Source organism: Bombus vosnesenskii, unplaced genomic scaffold (assembly GCF_011952255.1).
Source record: "Bombus vosnesenskii isolate JDL3184/JDL3185 unplaced genomic scaffold, Bvos_JDL3184-5_v1.1 scf7180000013264, whole genome shotgun sequence".
Lineage (NCBI taxonomy): Eukaryota > Metazoa > Arthropoda > Insecta > Hymenoptera > Apidae > Bombus > Bombus vosnesenskii.
In genome coordinates this window covers 8,911,421-8,932,951 of record NW_022882924.1, presented here as the reverse complement: position 1 = coordinate 8,932,951, position 21,531 = coordinate 8,911,421, and the positions used below count along the sequence as shown (strand labels likewise).

Here is a 21,531-nt window from a genome sequence, read left to right as displayed (position 1 = left end):
TGTATAATACAAATAATATATTCGAAAAATATTTCTGTAAGCGCTGAAATACTTTCGTGAGCCACTATATATCGTCAGATATCTTAAGGGATGGCTGGCTCAAGTCGAGAGAGTTTGCAAGTAATACTGTCAAATGAGTCGTCCTAGGGGTGCGACCAATCAGCATCAGTCCCTCGGAGGCCTTTCTTCCGTTCCCTCCTGGTCCCAGTAGAAACGTTTGGGCCTCCCCACTGCCATCCAATTCCCACGGGAATTACTTACGAAGGACTAATAGCGATAACACGCCAGTACTAACGATTTTTAAATTTATGACAGTGTGCGTTTACCTACGCGCCTGTTTCATTAAAGTGAAAGTAAATTATTCTATTATTTCGTTGCTATATCTTTTTAATGAAGTAATTAATCTAACGTTTTAACAACTGAAATATAGTATGTTGTGCTGTATGTTAAATTATATGAAAATACTTATATGTTTATACATCTGTGAAAAGTTTAATTGCACCGAGATGAAGAGAACTATGCAAAAATATAGTTATACGAGAATAAGGGAATTGGCCTAATATCCCAAAATATATAAGTTTCCTAATAAAGTGATTATGATAAGATCTTTTTAATTGTTGGCATAAAAGTACAAAAATATATAAACCATCGCAAATGATATTGAAGAATGATTACTATCTATCAGAACGACAGTTTTTGCACTTGGTAATAAAACCATAACGTTATTCACGACGAGTACTCAAAAATGGCAATAGAACGAGGAAGAAAAGGAGTCGAGGAGGACGCAGATAAATACGAAGATAGTCATTCAAATCTGCCGTAATGATTTCCATCCTGAATCGATTCCAAAAGTCCCCTGGGATTCCCCCTCTATATCGGTTGTGCAACCCCTGTCGCCTGACGTATACACCACCGAACAACGTGCATACAATGTTACTTTCACCCCTAAAAAGAATGTTCATCGTTAGGGGACAGCTCTGCTCTCTTTCTCATCTTATCTGCCAAGGATTAACTTATCTCAAACTTATTATTTCCTTAATCTATAGTTAAATACTCATATTTCAGTATTATATACGTCCATCCGACGTTTAAAAGCTGATATCGATTCGTTTTGGAATAATCGGAAGAAAAATAAGAAAAATGCATTGTCCTGTAATCTTTAATCGCGAGTACTATATTCCTTTTGTCTTTTTCTCCTCTTTAGTAACATATGTTTTTAGCATTAGAACTATCAAACTAGTCAAAACTCTGACTGGCATCAAATTTTGCTTCTTATAATTATTAAGAAATGGAAATATTAATGTTTCATCGTAAGACAAAAAAATGATTACGTATGAAGAGTACAGGGGAGAAATATGATAAGTATAGGTTTACCGCTTTAATGACTTTAATGTTATTTAGTGATTATAAGAGTCTATTTTAATGTAACATAAGTAGAAAGAGAAATAGCTCATTCGGTTCAAAGATATGAACCTTTTAGTCATAGACAAATCCATGAAGTTTCGTGAAAAAGCTAACAGCATACCTGATATCTGAAATATAATAGTCAACACTTTTGAAATCAATATTTTTGATGTAAATATTTTTAAAAGAATCGCATAACTAAATTCAATAAAAAGACAGTTTTAATAAAGCTGTTTCAGAAGCAATCGTAAAATTTAATAGCTTGTCAGTCAATCGTATATTAATTTTACAATTGCAGAATAAAAGATCTGACTTAACATGTCATCGTCTATGTTCTTTATGTAATTACACAATACTTAATTATATAGTAATTCTAATCATCTACGTACAACTCTTTCTAAGGTATATATTAAATATATCGGTAGCTTTGCTGTTAACGACGCGACGATGAAGATATTAGATCGATATCGATAATAGATTTAAAGAAGCGAATACACAGAGAGCAGAGTACGAGTGTGATGTGCCACGGAATCCTTTCTCGATTCTTTTCTGAATTCCCGCGGGTAGTATTTCATAAAAAAGAAAAAAAAAGGAGAGAAAAGGAAAGTTCCGACTGATCATCTCCAGTGGCGGATGGAAGTTGGAGCTTAAAAGGGTTAGGTACAATTTCCTGTTGTTCATTCATTTAAAATAACGATGGTACGCGGTTCGCTGCTTCCTCCATACCCGCGTCCTGTAAATGCTTTTTTATCCCCGGAACTAATTACAATTTAGCATTTTTAATCCTGCGAAAAAGCGCATTCCAGTTCTCCCACCTTTCTCGTTCCCTTTTCCTGGCCGGAAGTTCGTTCTCAAGCGCTTACAAACGTACGTTGTTAGCGCCATTCAGCCGCGGCTGCACGCTGCTCTTCTCTTTCTGTTAGAAGCTGCTCGTATTTTTCTGGAAATTTCAACGAGAAACGCACAGCAGTTCTCGACATCCTATATTTTTTTTTCCTCTACTGCTGCTTTCTCGTCGAGAGTGCCTCCCCCGTACTCTCTGCCCGCTCCGCCAAGCGAAAGTAGATATAGATACCCGTACCTTGGCCAGGAGCGAAGAAATTGAAGAACAGCTTAAGGGTAGGAGGGCTTCGCCACGGGCTCAGCAGCCAGCTCGGTGTAGCCAATTATTGCGGATTTATAACCGACCACTTGATTCGGTCTCGAGCTAGTCGGCCGCATTTCCGAATTGGAATTTGTGAACCATAACTCGATCTTCAACTAGCAAATTTTTCTTCTCATAGACAAGAGAATTTACTGACTGTTTTCAACTTTGGACGTCTCTTTGAGTTACGCTTTGAGTTGCTTTATTTTATCAATTAGTACATCGTAGGAAATCTTGTTAGTAACGAACTCTTTTTAAAATAAAGAATGAAGATTACTTTGATATAATATACAGTTAAAAAGTGGAACAGCCTATGTAGCCCAAAGATATAAACCTTTCAGCAACACTTGACAAATCTATGAAGTTTCATGAGAAAAATTATCAACATACCTAATACCTAAATCAAGATTTTTTAGAGAAAGTTGAAACGAATATTTTTGATGTAAATATTTCTAAGAGAACTTTTATGAAAAAGAACTATTAACGATAAAATTGTATAATTGTCTAAAGAATATTGAAGAAAGAGAATGAATTTTTGGGTCAACCTCTACGTTTCAGTGCTATTTATGACTAAAGCACTGTATTATTTGAATATTTATTAAAGTTAATAATATCAATTCAAAAACAAATAGAACGTACTTCACGCGAGTCATGGAAAGAAAATGTTTCTGCATCTGTTTCGCATTGTAAATAACAAAGGGTATCCAATAATCGTAGTGTTGTAATGATTTTCAGGTTTCTAACACAGTACTCTTTATACAAACTAAATGTTACGTAACATTGTTGCTTTTTAAACCTTTAATCCAGAGAATTCTGGACGTTTGTTAATTTTGTAGGGCACGGTATGCAGTAAGAACACGTCAACCCAGATTTGCTAAACACTTCGTACGAGTTGTTTCGCGAAACTCCATACATGGACAGAGTAAATATATATATCGATTCTCGTGTCTGTATGTCTTCCTCTCGCTTTGGCAGAATGGAGGAGACGCGTTCAATCGAGGCTTTGATGTATAAATTGCAGCTTTCTCGTTTTCGATCCTACCTCCCCATCCAACTTTCTACTCCCTTTACTGGCACGATTCCTCCATAGAGACGGAAAGGGTATCCCGGCATCTATCACTTCCGCTTTTCTTTTCCTCGTGGACAATCGCTCCGGAGAACTATCGAGGCGTTTACTCCGTTCAAGATTCCGTTTCATTCTTTTACCAATGTTTCTACCAACTCTGCAGGTATCTGGCTACTTACATTTTTCACATTTTTCACATTTCTAGTAAACCCAAGTTCGATAAATAATCGACAAACGGTTGTAACATAGATACTTCAAAATTAAATCAAGATACACATTATTTTGTAATAATATAATAAATAATTTGAGTTTCAGTATAGACATTATATTATGCTCGAATATTATCATTTAAAATATTTCTGAGCGCATAGAAATCTTTTCATGAATAATTAATTTTAACGATCAATTACTACATGTATACATGCCTATTATTTCCCACAGGAAAATGAACAGTGATCTTTTCCAACCTTAATAAAATTGTTCCCAAGAAAGTTAGGTTACGAATCTCGTATAATTTCTTGCATAAATCGTTAAATCGACATAATGAAAAATTTCTTTATACTAATTCTATGTTATACTTTGTCGTTATAAAAACCGTTAAAAATATAAAAGATATATTTGATACGTTTTGGAAAATAGAAAATAAATCATTGCTATTCTATCTTCTATCAAGTTCATCTTTTTTCAAAAACTCTGTGCAAACACCGTTTCGTACTCTTTTAAACGTAGCTTAACGCACAGATCGGTCCCTGGTCCCTGAAAGATATTCAACCTGACGACGACTTGGATCCGATTAATAAAAGGAATGGATCGCGAATTGAAGAACGGTCTCTGCCGACGCAAGGCCACCGCGGCTTAGTAATTTAATCAGCTAAAACTAACATCAGCTCTGTTTCCCCAACCTTCCTCGTCCACGGCCGCCTCTTTCTTCTCCCTACTGCTCTTCTTACCTTCGTAACCGACCAACCCCAAGATGATTTAATCTGCTAAAATGGTGCAAGTACCTATAGATACTTAGAAGCTAGGGTCGCGAACACGAAACAAAATAATTCAAGAAAGTAGCTATACCTTTCCAGCAATAGACAAACAGCTTTGTACTACACTATGTAGTCTACTTTCTCTCTCTTTCTTTCTCTTCCCGATTTAGATTTCTAATTTCGAAATGTCTTCGATTCCCAGCAACTTGAATAAACCAACGAAACTCAACTCTAAATCAATCAAACTCAAAGTATATTTTGAAACGCGCTATGAATTCATATTCAGTAGTGATAAACTTTTGCACTTTCGAATATCAAATCTATATCTTTCTCTTGCAATAAATGCAAATATTACAGGCTCTCTTCTTATTTCTGCAATCCTTGCAGGTATCTTCTACGAAATATTCCACACAACGTAATTACGAGAAATTTCTATGAGATGCAAACATTTTCGCGAATCAATGTAAGTGACATAGTAAGCTTCGTGTTACTCAAAGTTGATACGTCGATCAAAATCGCTAAGAAACGTTTACCAAGCATTTGTTTACACTTCTTTATCTGCTCGTACGATCTACCATTCAGCTATTAGATATTGCACACGTCGCAGGCGAGAAACGCGATTCACGGGAAGCCATTGGTAGCCAAAAGAGCACCCTCGAACGCGCAAAGGCTTATCGTGCTCGGTGATCAGGCCTCGTATTTGCGTTTGTTCGAAGGTTATGATCCTTCTTTGCGCCCTATCACTGCGCAAGGATCTACGGCCCTGTGTACAGGGTCACAACACGTGGTTCGCGGACTATGCGCAGGGTTCGCCACGTGGCGCAGATAACAGGATGGGGCAGACGTGCGGCAGTCGCTGCTTTCCTGGAGGGGTAGGAATCAACCCCCCGGAAAATTAAGTGCTTGTAGCTCAGATGATAATACTCTCAGCGGCGGGAACGCGTCACTGCGACTATTTCGGAGGAGTTCCATCGCGCGGAAACGCCAACAGAGAGGAAAGACTCGCGACAACTTACGAATTGATCCTGCCGAAACACTGCCGTCAATTGCAATGGTATTAGAGTAAAATTGTGGAATCCGATAGCGGTTCAAGCAGTTTGTCATAAATGACTATAACGTGAATAACAACGTGCAACATTATTTTATGAACGAAATCTGATCTTAATATTTGGTGTCTTTGCGAAGAGTTGTCTCGATGGTGTAATTTCATGTTGCAAATACAGATACCTGAAGATAACGATATATTTGCTATACAGGTTTGATGTACAATAGGGTTGGTGTACATGGAATGTAGTTTCGTTTTCATCGTCGAAGGAATAACCTAATACTTTAGAATGTTTTTGTTTCAACGATATTCAGATAATTTTAACGAGTCGGTTTAGACTTTTAATGAAATTTGATACTTTCTCATAAATAAACATTCCTTCATCCTAAGAACTTTGTAAATGTCTTACATAAAACTTATATTTCTTATTTATATTACTTACTGTATGTAAGAAATGAAATGTCCGAAATCCAGACGAAAAAACATATCCATTCTCACCTGTTTCGTTGCAGAGTCGATGAGCCTCACGTAGATGTCCTGCACCTGCCTGACACCTGCAACAAGAGCCAGAAGATCTCACATTAACCAAAAACTTACAAACACGTACAAAAATTTATACTACGCATACTGCACACGATCCACACACACACACAAGGAACGAACGATAGACGATATTCGAAAATAATGAAAAAATAATCGAATTTGTTTTCTCTCAAATATCCACTTGAATACCAATGACACGCTGGTTTGGTTGACGATGTCAATGCATATTGCAATAGGTGTATGTATATAGAAGACAGAGGGTAGTAAATGCTCTTACAAGTTGAAAAGATAAATAGTTATGCCCTTTTTGGAACCGAAGACAGTTTCGAATAGTTTTTTTAAGCTTAATATAAAGACAACGCTGCTCTTTATTCAATTTACCCCGCGAGTTTTTCATGGATTCGGTAAGAAGGTCCATTAAGTTAAGAGCGTTGCGCGCAGGCATTTGCGACGGATGTGCATGGAATACGACGAATACGGAAACGAGTCCAAATTCTGACAAGTTCGGCGCCGCTGAAAGGGACTGTTCCAGAAAAACTTACATATTAAGGAGCATTTAAGGTGGACGACGAGGTAAGCGGCCTGATCGCATCCCCGGGGACGTATGCACAATCTCCGTTGTTTTTGCATGGACCCAGCCCGTACTTTGTACCAACGAGTACCGACCTCACCACGAGCGGATCGCTATGCAACGAGCCATTGCGGCAAGGCAAATTCTTGTACGTGTAGTGCGTTAATTATTTTTGCGACCTTAGAGTTTCGTCAGGATCGTCGTTCCCGCTGCTTCGCGGAACTTAGTGGCTGCCAGGTAAACATTGCGGAACACACGGCCAAAACTTGCTGAACTTCCGCGATGCGGACGTGTTTAATCGTCAAATATTCACGGATAACAAAATGTAACAAAACGACCATTTCGTTAGAACAATAATTTATTAAATTGAAGATAGCGTTTGTACGTATATGAAATATGTTATGCTACTATTAAAGTGCAAAATTGTATTTTTTATAATATTGTTTGTTATACTGAACAGCATCTGTTTAGTTTTTATATTATAGTCAAGTCTTGGTAGGAATTTTTGGTATTCTAAGTATGGCTTGATGATTAATTTTTCCGAAATACGCCACGAATTCTTCTCATAACGAAAATCTTCTCGAATCATACACGTTTAGATACTTTCTCTAATTGTCCGACATTGAAATATATATCCTAATATTTATATACAGCAAACATTTTCATTGGGGTAGGTTAAGAAGATAGATACATATGTACCTTATATAAAATATAAAACGATGATTCCAATCGGTCAACAACCAATCTTTCAGATTCTTTATGTAACTTCCTTAAAAATGTCAAAAACTATAATCAGCAAGAACATTCATTAACTTAACAGGAAATTTATTTGGCGAGATAATGAGAAGCAGCGTGTGCTCATTAAAATTTACGCGAATGACATTTTAATCATACAAAATTACAGCCATTAACGATAGCTTAATTTGTTATTACCTAGTTGGTAGGCCGGTTGCACGCAGTTTATTACCTCGAACAAGCAATTTTGTCGCGTGATCAAGCTTTCGTGTGTATTATACCGCGTTATTGCTATCCGTTATCGGTAGTCGAACTAGCTCCGATGCTTATATACACATTCCGCGGGTAGCAAGTTTTCGAAACAGTTTCTACCTTCCAGAGGGAACGGCAGGTAATCCCGGGGTGTATTTTGGACAGACACCCTCGTGGCTTCCGGCCTCGCGTGTCCGGTAAGCCAAGTAATCCCGACATAAGACTCCCAGACCCGGCGGCTACTACGGGAGCCAGACTCACGCCGCATAACGTTACCATGGATTACGATACTCCGGCCGAAACTAGCTCACAAATTACCTCGAGAAACCGTCGCAGCTTTACCGGAAGTTACTTGCACGCTCCGCCTGTTTGCCGGTTTCTATCTAGCGCGAGAGAGTAGCAATGTCAGGATTTCCAGCGTACAATGGAACGTCGATTATGCGAGCTGATTGGAAAACGCTCGAGCAAAGACGATCAATTGTTAGCCGTGTTTTGCAGGGATGAAACGATTTCTGTCATTAGAGCGGAATGCTAGCGGTTTCTACGATTTATTGCAGTTATGAGCTGCTCTTGTGGTGTCTTGTTTTTCAGGCCGCACAATCGCTCGCGATTTAACAGTCGGACATCGTACAATCGTGTTTCTGTTATTATCATCATCGTTAGTTTCTTGTCAAATTATTAAGAGCAGTGGGTCTCAGATCATTCGAGCTACTTTTTTTAAATTTTGTTCTTACGCAGTGCACTATTAAGTACTTGTTATTTGGCTTAGGTTGTCTTGTTTTATTTAATTCATTATAGCAAACTACCTGCAATTATCGTGGATATAAGTCTAGAAACGTGTTCCTTATTTATTTATATGCTTCATTTGATACTATATTTTAATAAATGATTGAAAGGATTATTATCACTTGACATACACGTATTTGTACTCAATGCATGAAACGTTTAAATGAAATTAATTGATTAGTTGTCTAGCATCTATTAAACATAATATTTAATAATACGCACTAAATTATAAATCAATATAACCGATTGTATTTTAAGCGAACTCTAGTTTATCATTTCAAAGAATACAGAGGAGCTTCTTTCGAACAAATTTGCTTACATGTATACTTCAGCTTTTTTTTTCTAGAACCTGTCGTTAAGTACCTACTCCAAACTTTTGCGTCGTCTCGATTCCTCGGATAGCAAGGAACGCGGCATCGTACAAAATGCGTCCGGTTCATCGGATAACGAAGATTGTCTCCATTCCTGATGCTCGGTATGTAAACAAGATGGTATAAAATCAGTCGACGAACGAGCGAATTCATTTATGCAAGTACGTCGATGCATCTTAAGGATGCACGATTACCAGCGCGACGCTGCGACATGCCACGTGAACGTACGTATACATTTATCACAGACATTGCGGCGACTCGTGATCATGCCTCGGACGACGACAATAAAGGCAAAAGATCAAGAAGAAGGTACGTAAGAAGCGGTATCGCGTGCTAAGTCCTGCTGAGAGGAGGCAGATAGATCCGTTCGTATTAGCATAACTAGGCAACCAACTTCAATGTGTACAAGAAGCCATTGAAGAAGCGGACACCACCCATTTTATTCCTTCGATCGGCATCCTTAATCAGCGGCGCTCTTATTACGAGCCGTTATATTCCGCGGTCCAACTACCTCGTTCGCTCTATTTGTACGTCTCTCTTTCTCTGAATGACATCTGCTTTTATACGTTCTTCTTCGTCTAACCTGCCGCGCCTTGTCCTGATCGTGAGCACCTTGCTCCATCTTAGAGGCGCAAGGACATCGGGAACGTCGAGCAGAAGGGAGACGGAGAACGAGAATGAAAGAAACCGAATGAAATGGAAGAGAGTTCGAAGGAAGGGAACGATCACAAAAAGAAGTAGAACCTGATATGGAGAAGCGCTGTCGTCACTTGAACGGTAGCCCCTGTGTTCCTCATTTATTATTTAATTATAGATTTATTGCTTGACCGACTGATCAGTGTTGCGACAATGTGCAGATTCGATTGTATGACAAACGGTCAGAGTGAAGAGGATGAGACGTTGCTGTGGCCGTGAGCTAGCGCCAATTTGTCTTCGTGATATAAAAGCTGCACCGTAAAGTATTTCGTGCATGAAACTTTTATAGAGTGCGTCTCGAGAGTCCGGACAGAAGACCGATCTCGGGAACGAGGCATAAATCAGAGCCGCGACGATCCGCCGATTCACTCTAAAGGACATAACCGGTACTTCGATAGAAGACGTATAGGCTCCGTTATATCGTAACGTTTGATTGCATCGCTTGCTTATTGGAAATCGTCATTGCCCTGATCTTTCTCATTGTGCAACGTGTATATCTTATCGTAATTAGCATTTGAATCGGTTGTTGAAATTTTGCTGTATTATTTATATGCTGCAGTTTTTATATTATCGTAGTATTTTACCTCATTTAACAAAATTACCAAAAACTTATTTGATAATATTACAGTAGAGATTTATTGTTTAAGTATATTATATGTATATTAGTTACGTGGAAACGGACCAAAATTGTGATTTATACAGTTGTGAATGTATCAATCAATACAATTAAAATAATTAAACAGTTAACATCTATCATTACACGATTCAGAAATTCCGAGAGTTCAAACTCGAGGTATAAAATCGTTCTATAATATCGTATTCCATGTACAACAGCTAGTAATGCAACTAGTATTAAGCAACCATTCTGACTGCCTTTTAAGACAGCAAGTAGATGTTTCATCTCAAATCACATTCCGATATACAAATCGATCTTGCGATATAACGAAGAATTGTGTTTTCCAGGATGTTCAAGAAACTCTAAAGGGATATCATACGATAGCAAGTACTGGCAAAGACTTTGCCGATTATAGGCTGAACTACGAGTATCGTCGAACGAAAGTTCCAGAGAATAGGATAAAAGTAGGAGAGCTTGGGATCTACGATCCCGAAGGTGGCTATAAGTATTCTATAGGTTGCGATAGTTAGTTATTTCTTGTTTGCAATGTTGGCAACACGTTTTAGTGTCCATAGATGGCAGGGCGGCCCCTCAGTCAGTTCTGCCAACGCAAAAATCTCGCATTGATTGATCGGCTCGCAACAGCGGAGGCAAGAAGGCTGATGGTATGAGCCGCGGAAAAGAGAAAGGGGGACGGCCGGGAAAGGGGCAGGAAAGGGAATGGAAAAGAAACGAGGGGAAGATGCTCGCGAGAGAAAGAGCCATGAGAATCGACAAGAAATGAAGATAAAGAAAGCACCGGCGGAGGTTGACGTTGTTCTTGATGTACACAGGATGAAAAAACTCTGGAATGAAAGCCAGCAGATAGCGCCTTGCGGCTTTTTAATATGTTCATAATACGAGCACGTTTTTAAAGGGTCTCTCTGTTAGTTGGACCACCTCTAAATCATCGACTTCTTCTTCTCCCTTTTCTCTCCGTGTTCCTCTTTTCCTTCTTTCGTTCACGCACAGACGTTCGAACGCTTCTTCACGACGGAAACTGAACCCTTTTTGCCAAACCTGGGCCAGTGACATAAAATATGTCTTTGTTGCACTCGGGCCTCGAAAGTTCGTGAGCTTTTTAGCTGAGACACTGGGTGTCTGGCGGAATGTCGATGGCCTGTCATCGTCGCTTCGGATCGAATCGGGCTACTGCGTGGATCACTCTTCGAATACATGTTACGCGTTCACTGACTGACTTCTTTTTACACATCGTGGTCCTAAATCCGTGGTACAGTTGATGTCAGAAAAATTATATGGCTCAAAATATGACGAGAATCGAGAATAACAGTTATGTTGGAGGCTTCGCGTACAAGTTTGAAGTTTGAAAACTTTTCAAGTACACAGGTAGTATTTGACTAATTTTTGACTGGACAGAATATGTACATAATCGACAGGAGAATTTTTTACACGCAGAAATAAGTCGAAAATGTGGAACAAAATTTGTTTGTTTAAGGTCTCGTTATGGAGGACTTTAAATACAATAGAATAAGAGAATTAAAATTCATTAAAAATTTTTTAATGAAGAAATCATTATGTTGGAGAGATAAATAATTTAACAATAAGCGATGAATTAATTCGTCTTCTCTGTTTAACTAAGTTTAAAATGCTTTTCGAATGGGGTAAGTGGAAGGTTAATTGTAAATTGTTACGAAGAATATGGACATTTAACTAATAATAAATAATAATAAACTAATTCTTCTAATTCATAGGATTTAAATAACTTTTCTACCACTTTAATATAAATGCTTTTAATCTAAAGATTTATACTTATTACCTGTTTCTTTCTAAATAAAATCCTGATTGTTTTTTCTCTGTTCATAAACTGCGCACTTTATTACCCTCTCGTATAATCTTTATTAAGTACTAGCTATACATATATATTACGGTTGACCCAATTCTTTAAATCTCACATTTCTCCAGCAATGAAATTTAAATCTACTTGGTTGATTTCGTAGTTGTGAGACTTTGATGTATGCACATTTTAAAAATACATAGTATACACCGCAATTTAGTATTCATAAATTGGTGCGATGAGTCATAATTAATATGGTTCGGTTTACTCACCGTTAGAATACAGCAGATGCAGGCTATACTGAATGCCATTGTTTGTCTTCTGACCTTCAGATTCCTAGAAACACACACGTAACATGATACTGTTATATGTCATTAAAAAATCTCTGTCTTGAATAAATTAATTGAAGTGTGACGTAAAATTTAATTGACATGACGTGGCATTTAATGGTTACATTAAAACGAAGATTTCATCAATATTTATCATCCACAAATTGAAACGTGTCGTCGCCTTATTAATCTTAAGGTCTACGACTAACCATTAATTCATTAAGGCGACACAAGCGAATTTCAATGTTAAATCTCGTTAATCTCGCTAAATTTCCTGCGTGTTTAAACCGTTTGAATCGAATGCAGTACGCGAAGGAACGGAGATTCAGTCCCGCGCGTTCTTCACACCCCGTTCTATTTTAATTAAGTGCACCGTGACGTAACTCTCGCGCTCGGTCTGCTCCACCTCACGCTAATTATTAATTTCTTGATGTGCCGGTAAGAGCCGTGCCATTACGTATGGCGTGCGATGCATAATTATCATCCTGCCCTGTTGACGAGTCATGCGTGCATCGTGCCATATGCCGCAGCCGCGGTAATGCATTTTCAACTATCTACCCCTGAAACACCCAGGACTCCAACCCCCCGTGTATCGTGGCCACGACATTTAGTCGTGCATACAATCTTTCAACCCGAGAACAACGATGAGTCCAATCGATATTATAGAAAATTAACATAATTACCTAGATCGAGTCTTTGGCTGTACGTTCAATACGATAATTCTACTCGATAATGATAATTCAAGTACGAGGAACGGTAGTTCTTTCTTTCATTTCAACGGAATATATTCGAATTACATAGATACGTTAAACACGCTTGTGTTGAAAAGAATAAGAGTAACACAGAAAACTGTTGCTTGATCGCAATTAAAATCAGAACTACCGACGATCGAAGTGTAAAATTTGTCATTTGTCACTTATCAAAGAAGTTAAAGTAAAATAACCTTTCAAATTTTGAATTATATAGCGAAATGCTGCATTTCAATTCTCGATTGTATTGTACTCTGAATTTAGAGTGGAAATAATACTAATATTCATCAAGACAGACATAGGACTCTTTCAGACTTCTTCACGCTATCTATATTTCTTCATTTAATGGTAATTGGTAAACAATGATAATTTAAATCTGTCATAAATAGTGACGTGTAAACTATTTGAAATTGTTTGTTTAGCGTGCTGAGAAATTAACTATACCTTTCCATCAACTTAATACATGGATACTCGTACAGGGTAATTACGCAAATGAAGTTAAATCGTGTACTCATGGTTTCGTTAAAACAGGCCGAGTATACGGTTGATTTTTCTATCGAAGCTTGATTACGGTACACTGGATAATCGTCGTTAGTTCGTCGGTAGATCGACATCATTCTTCCCTTTTTCCTCGAGCCGTGTGTACGCATTAAGCTCTTTCCTGTCACTGGCGTTCGTCGCGGCCATTAATCTTTAAATTCGCAAGCGCACGATGGACGTTAATCAGGTATATACGCGGGTCGTTCGATCCACGACTACTTTTTAATTAAACACGAATAAAAAGCGGATAGAACGGAGAACGAATGCGGAGACCCTGTATTTACGTAGGGCACCAGTTTCCGGGAACTGTACGCCTGCCATCGCGCTGACACGCTCTATTTACAGGCTTTTATGTCGCGTATTACTCACGATAGAAACGATAGACGGTTCAATCGACCCGATAGCCGAGCGACGCCACTTAAATAATTGGGCTTTGTGTAAAAATATGTAAATAGTTCCGTACCTCTTGAGGTGAAAGTTCCAGACTGGAAGGATCGAGGGTGAGAACAGGCATAAGTACGCTTAGGCACAAACGGCTACTCGACACCGGGGCTGATCTATGCTTGCGGTGCACGACCCTAATTAATAGGGAGGCTATGCAATGCAACTGTCCTGTTCATGTGAATTATACATATAGACGTGCTCTTACGGAGGATAGGGAGGAATGGAGATATCAAGATAACCAATGCAAATCGAAGTAAAGGAATAGAAAGTACACTTGTTCGCTGATTCACAAATGAGTCGCTTTAATTACCTGTTTACAGTGGCTCACGAAAGTATTCGAACGCTTGTTATTAAACCTTTAAACAATCGAAATATGCGTGTTAATCTTAAGATCTGGTAATAATATCATACCTGCTATAAGATACAAGTATCAAAATTATGTGCCTAAAAGTTGGATCGAATTAGATAATATTAGTAGAAGTTAGGAAATATTCATTGCAATGTATTTAATGTAATTAGTAGAAGTTACAAAGCAATTTTTATTTCGCACACGACAATGACTTCAAGCATACATCCAGAATCGTGAAAGAATAATTATTATATAACACACAGCGTGTGTTACATATGCTTCCACAAAGTCCGAATTTTAGTCCCATCGAACATTTGCAGGAAGAAAAAAGATTGAAAAATTAGGATACAAGTTCGAAAGATATATTTAAAAAATTTTAGAAGTATGGAATTCTTTCGAAACTAAAATAACTGAAAAGCTTCTCCAAGCAGTAATTGAAGCCAAAGAAGGCTCAACTAAACATTAACATAAAATAAGATAGGTATAATCAATACCGTTCGATTATTTTCGTAACCTTATTTTTGTACAAATTACAATGAATGTTTCGTAACTTCTACAAATATTGCCGGCTCCATTTCAAATTTTAAATATACAATCTTGATACTTGTATCTTATAGCAGTTATAACATTGTTCTCAGATCTTAAGTCTAACACGCATACTCTAATTATTTTAATAATAAAAGCTTCAACAGCGAATGTTCGAATGCTTCCGTGAGCCACTGTATATGTTTCTTTCCACTATTTGAGAATAAATGTTGAGTATAGTTGGCGGAGTTCAATTTGAGCGAGAGTCTGAATTTAAGTTTAATCCAATTATCTATTTTCAAATGACTTCAATATTTTTAAATATTTTATACGATATTAGAACGTGAGTTTATGAACGTTGTGGATTGTTAACGTTTAATGTCTCCGCAATACACGCTAAAATAAAAAACTAAAGTAAATTATCCTATCACTTATAATTTTTTTCATCTTATTCCACGTGAAACTTACATCTTATTCCGTTAAGAAAATTGCTTTTTATTTATTCAACGCCTCTGTATACTATTTCAACTTCTCGGTTTTAAATTCTATACCTCGATAATTTACACGCGTGTCGCAGTAATTTATCCTTATATCGAGAATCTGGATTTCTGTCATGCAGGTATCTGACATTTCGAATGTTCTATGATATATACAGGTGTAATATCGGAAAATAAAGATAGAAACTTTTTTCCCGATTGCTTACAATTTATTAATATTAAATTGAATATACAAATATAAATTGGACCGAAAACGATATTTATTTAACGGAAACTAAATGCAATACTCGTATTTATATCAAATAACTTTACAGTTATTTGGCCACTCTCGTCACAACGAATCTAACACACACTCTCTCTCTCTCTAACAACTCTATCAATTCCCTCGACTCTACTCTTCGGTGTCTCGATTAACTCTAACGACTCTACTCTTCGACGACTCGATTGTCGACGACTCTGACTCTCGCAACACGCACACTTTTCGACTCGCACACTCTGACCTTTCGGCCGTCCCGCCTTGAAAATACGAAACCGTCCTTCTCGTCTAACGTTGTCTATTGTTTTCCTCATACCTCATACCTATGAGGAACCACAGAAAGATGACGTACACGGTTTTTTTCTATTTTCAACCAATCTCTAGTTCAAACTACCTTACGATATTACACAGGTAATCGATTGACGATGTACAAACTAGAAGCTTGTAATGGTTCTTCACATGGTAGAGTGGCAGGAAGGGATATCCGACCATTCGCGTGATCGTCTGTCCGAACAGTATCTGCCAGTGTAGAGATTTCTTTTGCGCAAGAATGAGTGTGTGGCAGTCAGCTTTTCCTTAAACAGCTATACTAATTGACCAATAGAAAGTGGAGCTCTAACGATGACTGTGCTGACAATCGCGTCCCGCTCCAAACCGTTCGCACGAAGTCGTGACAACTCTTCGAACACGACTCGAATGTCATTTTTCCCGATGATTCTAACCAGTACTCGATAACTGACAGAGACTAGTCTTCTCCGTGAAATCATAACCGGGATCATAAGCGACTCTTTACGTTAATTGAAAGATCACTCGAATGACAGGCTTTCATTATGAGGAAAAACGGGCAACCGGAAGTTGGCGAATGGAAAAAGAGATCCACTCGCAGGCATATTAAAAAGAACGCTCGATTCAATTTTTCTCACATACAATATTAATCTATTAGGTCTATCTCGTTAATAATGCGGTTTCTTAAAAGTTAAGTTTAAAATCATTGCTTAAAAGTTGAAATTGTTGAAGCGTAAAAGTGTTATATAGGTAAAATAGAAAACTTGAAGCAGAAAGATGGTGAATGATTGTAAAAATTGTAGGAGAATAGATTAATTACCAATAGATGTTAATTATCTCTGAGATCGTCTAATATAAAACGAAGAATAACCCTATTCCGCCCTTTGAATTATTTTTGACCGAATCTTATTTTGCTACTCTTAGGAAATTTCTTAAGTTCCAGGAAGATAAGAAAGAAATAAAATAAAGAGAAAGAACATTGCAAATCCAGGGAAATCGTTGTAAAAATGAATAAAATGCGGTAGTAAAATATTAGCAAGCGATTGTCATAGATCAATCACAACCTAGGACAACTGCGTACTCGCAGAAATCTGCATTTGTAATTGATTGCTCTTAATTAATACGCTCTTACATAAAAAAAAACCGTACAGATTGAGGGAATGGAGCACGTATAATGACTTCATTTGCAGGCATTCTTGCCATTTCTTCGAATGCAATGAAAATAGATTAGATTGTTGGCACGGAAGCTAGAAATCACTCGAACACTGACACTTTAAACCTAATAATTAACGTTTCATTAACGTTGTATTGTTACACAGAAGTTTATCATAAATTATTACGATAGTTTTTTTACTAACTTGGAGGAATTTTCCTACCTTATTTATAGATAGTTTGCTATCTTATTTATAGTATTTATAGTAGGTTAGGTTAGAAACCTAAACCAATCCTTTTCTTGCACATTAAGGTAACAAAATTATACCATGTCAAGCATAAACAAATATCCATATCCTTTTGAGCAGTTCATAGTTACATTTTATTCTAACGACAGAATAATTATTAAAAGGTACAATTAAACAGAAACATGACCGTGTTAATTGTAAGACACTGACATAATCAAATAAAAGTTATTCACTCGGCGAAATATTTGGAACGATAGAATGATTTAGTAACAAATGCTCAAAGAGATACGATCTGTGATAGAAAAGGGAGACGGGATGAACGAAAGAAAATGGAAAGCCCGGTTATTATTCGTAGGTTGCTCGGTTCGCGTGACAACATCGATGCTCTTACGATCGCGTCCGTCCATTTCTCACGCGGCCAATGGATTTTCGCCTGTCCGACTAATTGCTGGAAAAGCTGGAGGTGTATCCTGCCGACTATCGATATGTATACGTATAGGCGGAGCCGTTTAATATTTGACGTCGTCCCCGATGGAAACGGCAATTATCGAGATAAGCGTACGCTCGCACGATATTCCCTGATGTCATAAAGGTCCACCTCGCCTTTTTCCACTTAACCTCACGGGAAAACAGGGACTACGATGTGCATTGAAATTCCGAAGTTGTCACTCGACGCCATCACTTACTTTTCGAACCCGATACTGATGAATGATCTGCGATTTCTCATCGACTTTCGAAACTAACAAGACATAAATCTTATGCTACTCTGCCATTTTAAACTTATCTATCGTAACTTCTATATTGCATCTTATTGCAATGTTTATGAATTGAATATTATGTAATTTATTTCCACTATTGATGATTCGTTAGCAGATAGTAAGATGAAATACAACAAATGAAAGTAGTATAGGCAACTATTCATTTTGTATTAGATATGAGAAAATGTCCTAATAGATATCTACTTATGACAGGCAATGTATATATTTTTGTTTGCAATTACGATCACCCATATCAGAATTATTTAACAATCTTTGAATAAAAATATCTTTTTAGCAAAATATTAATTTAACACAAGTAATATGTCTTTATGAAAATAATTACCTGATCTTTTTCGACGAAACCCATGAAAGAAGTCCTCTCTATTTCGATCGGTTGACCGTGTCGATCGTAAAGAGCGATCACAAAATGGAAGAAGTTACTTTTTCTTAAATTGCTTGGTGGTTGTTTCTCGAAGTGTGCTCTACCGACACCAACCCTGAAATTCATATATAATACAATCTTTATTACGCTGTTTAAATCACTGTTTAAATAATTACAACATATTACAATCGCGTTGAATTATTAACGAAAATTTTATTTCACTTTATATCCATATATTAGATCCTAAATATCAATAATCTCACGTATAACTACTTAAACATTGTCACGTTTCATTGTATATTTGTCTGTCAGGCTGCACTACGTTAAAGCTGTTTATGTTTGATATCCATGATACTAATAACAGTATTTAATATTTTTAATAGTATTTAATGCTTTTACGATTCGGATAATTTAATCACACAGTGAATAATGTAAATTCCCTTTTCTCAAAAATTGCATTCAATAGCGATCTATCGAGTTAACCTTTCCATACTATATTCAGAAATCGCAAGTATTTCAGTACGATCTACCGACTATGAAGAGTGCGCGTGCATTCGATGCCGCAAACGATGCACGTTACCAAATTCGGACGTCAGAAGTGAGATCCTCTATCGTAGGGTCAAATAGGTATGTCCTACTCGGCCTTGAATGCAATAAGAATGTCCAAACTGGTAGAGAGGAAAGACAAACGAGGCTGTCCGTGGGGGAGCGCGCAGGTGGCCTCAACGCCTTAAAATCCCATTAAGGTCTCATGTGCTGAGATTAGACCACCGGACTCCGATGCCATCTTTGAGTAATGGCACGGAAAGTCCCCTTTTCCATTGCACTACTTCGCATAATTCGCGCACGTGACTACGTTCTGATTGATCCCATGAAACGTGACTTTTCACCAAGCTTTGTGCCACCATTCGTGACATCGTGTCTCTTATTAATATTACTTCTGATGTTTACGAATTATCAGCCTGAACATGTAGGATATATTTTTTTAATATAATTATAATTAATAATTTAACATAAGGCATTTAACGCATTAATTCAGTGGACTTTTTTTTAGAAAAGGAACAACGCATGGATACTGTTTGATTGTATAACACTATAAATTATTCGAAGGTTGTAATAATTATAGTAAGGAGTAAAATATCGTACAAACTGTATATACGCAAATTTTTGAATTTCTTCTTTATTGGACATAATTTCCTTGTTCAATACGTTTCAATATATTATTAAATGTTTAATGGTAACTCATAACATCTTCATACCATCCTAGTAAGCCAAGTACAAATACTAAAACTTTACTGGAATGTTTTATGTTTTTATGCAAACATATTTAACATTCCATCGTTTAAAACAACAATTCTGTTAACGATTAATATTGTTTGGAGAATGTAATAATTAATACTCCTTTATCAAGTCCATAGGGATTACATAAGTTACAAACGGTTGCGACACGTTGGAAAATATTAAATTCATAAAATCGATTGTCACAGCATTATGGCTTTTTTAAAATTAACCTTTATTGGAGTCGCTCACCGTTTGCTCTCTAATTATGCTTCGTCTGTATTCCCCCTCATATTGCGAGCGCTTCTCACTAAGCTATCTGTTTCCTAACCCCTTAGACATTAAATATAACCTCTATTTCCTGGTACAAATTTAGATTTACCTGGTTTTGCGTAAACGCGTAAATAATTCTATATCGCCGCCGAATCAAGGTACTGCTAATCCACGTGTCAATAAAGGTTATTACCATGTTCTCGGAAGTGTTAGAAACCTTCATATTAAACAACGTGCAAATAATCAAAATATAAATTAAAAGTAACAGTTAGACGTAATAAAAATTGTTTTCCCTCGAATTGAGTAAACTGTGGAAGTTCATGCTCATAACTGAAAAGACAAAACTTACTCTCTTTAACCGCTATTCATATCCTCTACACAAGATTATATCGATGGATAAAAATTTACCCTCATCCACATCCCCGACGCTATAACCACGTGCAACAAATACCTCTAAAAATCGAAACAAAATATATTCACCCCCTCGCCATACAAAGTACGCTTTATAGCAAAATAACTAAAACTTTCAATCTCCCTTTTTCATGGTTTCAAATTTCAGATAAACACGCGCAGGGGGTTAAAAAAAAAAGATAGTCGTCAATGAAGCGGCGCGATCCGTCGAAGCGCGACAAGCGACAGGCGCGAAAGGGTTTTTAGGCTTGGAATGCGGGGGTCGGATAGATGTTGCATCGGTTAAAAACCGCCGCGGAGAAATCGCATTATCGGGTGGTGGCGTGGTTCGGGCACGCGGCATCGCGATCGCGGCTGTGGCTGCGGCGGCGGTGGCGGGCAGCGCGAAGCGATAAAACGGTCGCGGCGCGGGTGCGCGGAATGCCGCCGCGGCGCTCACTGCCATCAGAACGGACTCTCAGAGCGGAAAACTGAATCGACTGGACCGAAAATGAATAGCGGCAGTTTTGCAGCACATTTGCGAAATAAATGATGGTATCGGCGGTGCGTTTGTCACGGCAGGCGGTGGGATGTCGGTCTGCCGGCAGGCAGAGGAGGCAGAGCAAGAGGGAGGAGGATACAAGGGGTTCTCGCCAGTCAGGGGTGTTCGAGGGCGAGAAGGGGGGCTGGTGGTGAATCCCGATGCAGAGAGAAGAGAGGGTCTGCTGGAGGGAAGGAGGCCACTGGGGTGGCAGAGAGGCTGGGAGGGTTAGTGATGTACTGCCCGTGTCGATAATTATCGGTGGCTGATTAACCGGCCGCCGGTTCGCGCCCCATAACTCTCGACGTCCGATTATTTTGCCCCGTTTGCCATGCACCAATTCCTATGTAACGTGTAGGCACGTCCTACCGAGCCTTTACATTATCACCTGCGGTGCAATACTGTCGCACACCTTTTTCCAAACTATTGCGGATTGCGGCGCGCCACCGTTTCGCGGTTTCAAGATTATGCTCGTTAAAATAACAATAATATGCA

The 21,531-nt window shown here is 37.9% G+C and overlaps 1 protein-coding gene across 4 annotated transcripts in view; it reads right to left on the bottom strand.

The window, feature by feature from the left end:
* The window catches only part of LOC117237565 (transcription factor collier), a 95,820-nt gene that overhangs the window by 67,479 nt on the left and 6,810 nt on the right, over positions 1 to 21,531 (bottom strand). For all 4 annotated transcript variants that reach the window (XM_033501685.1, XM_033501675.1, XM_033501666.1 and 1 more), the window contains exons 2-4: positions 18,516 to 18,669; positions 12,313 to 12,376; positions 6,135 to 6,190 (exon numbers count right to left, since the gene is read on the bottom strand). In XM_033501685.1, the coding sequence (XP_033357576.1) occupies positions 6,135 to 6,190; positions 12,313 to 12,376; positions 18,516 to 18,669 (274 nt within the window). The remainder of the gene's footprint in view (positions 1 to 6,134; positions 6,191 to 12,312; positions 12,377 to 18,515; positions 18,670 to 21,531) is intronic.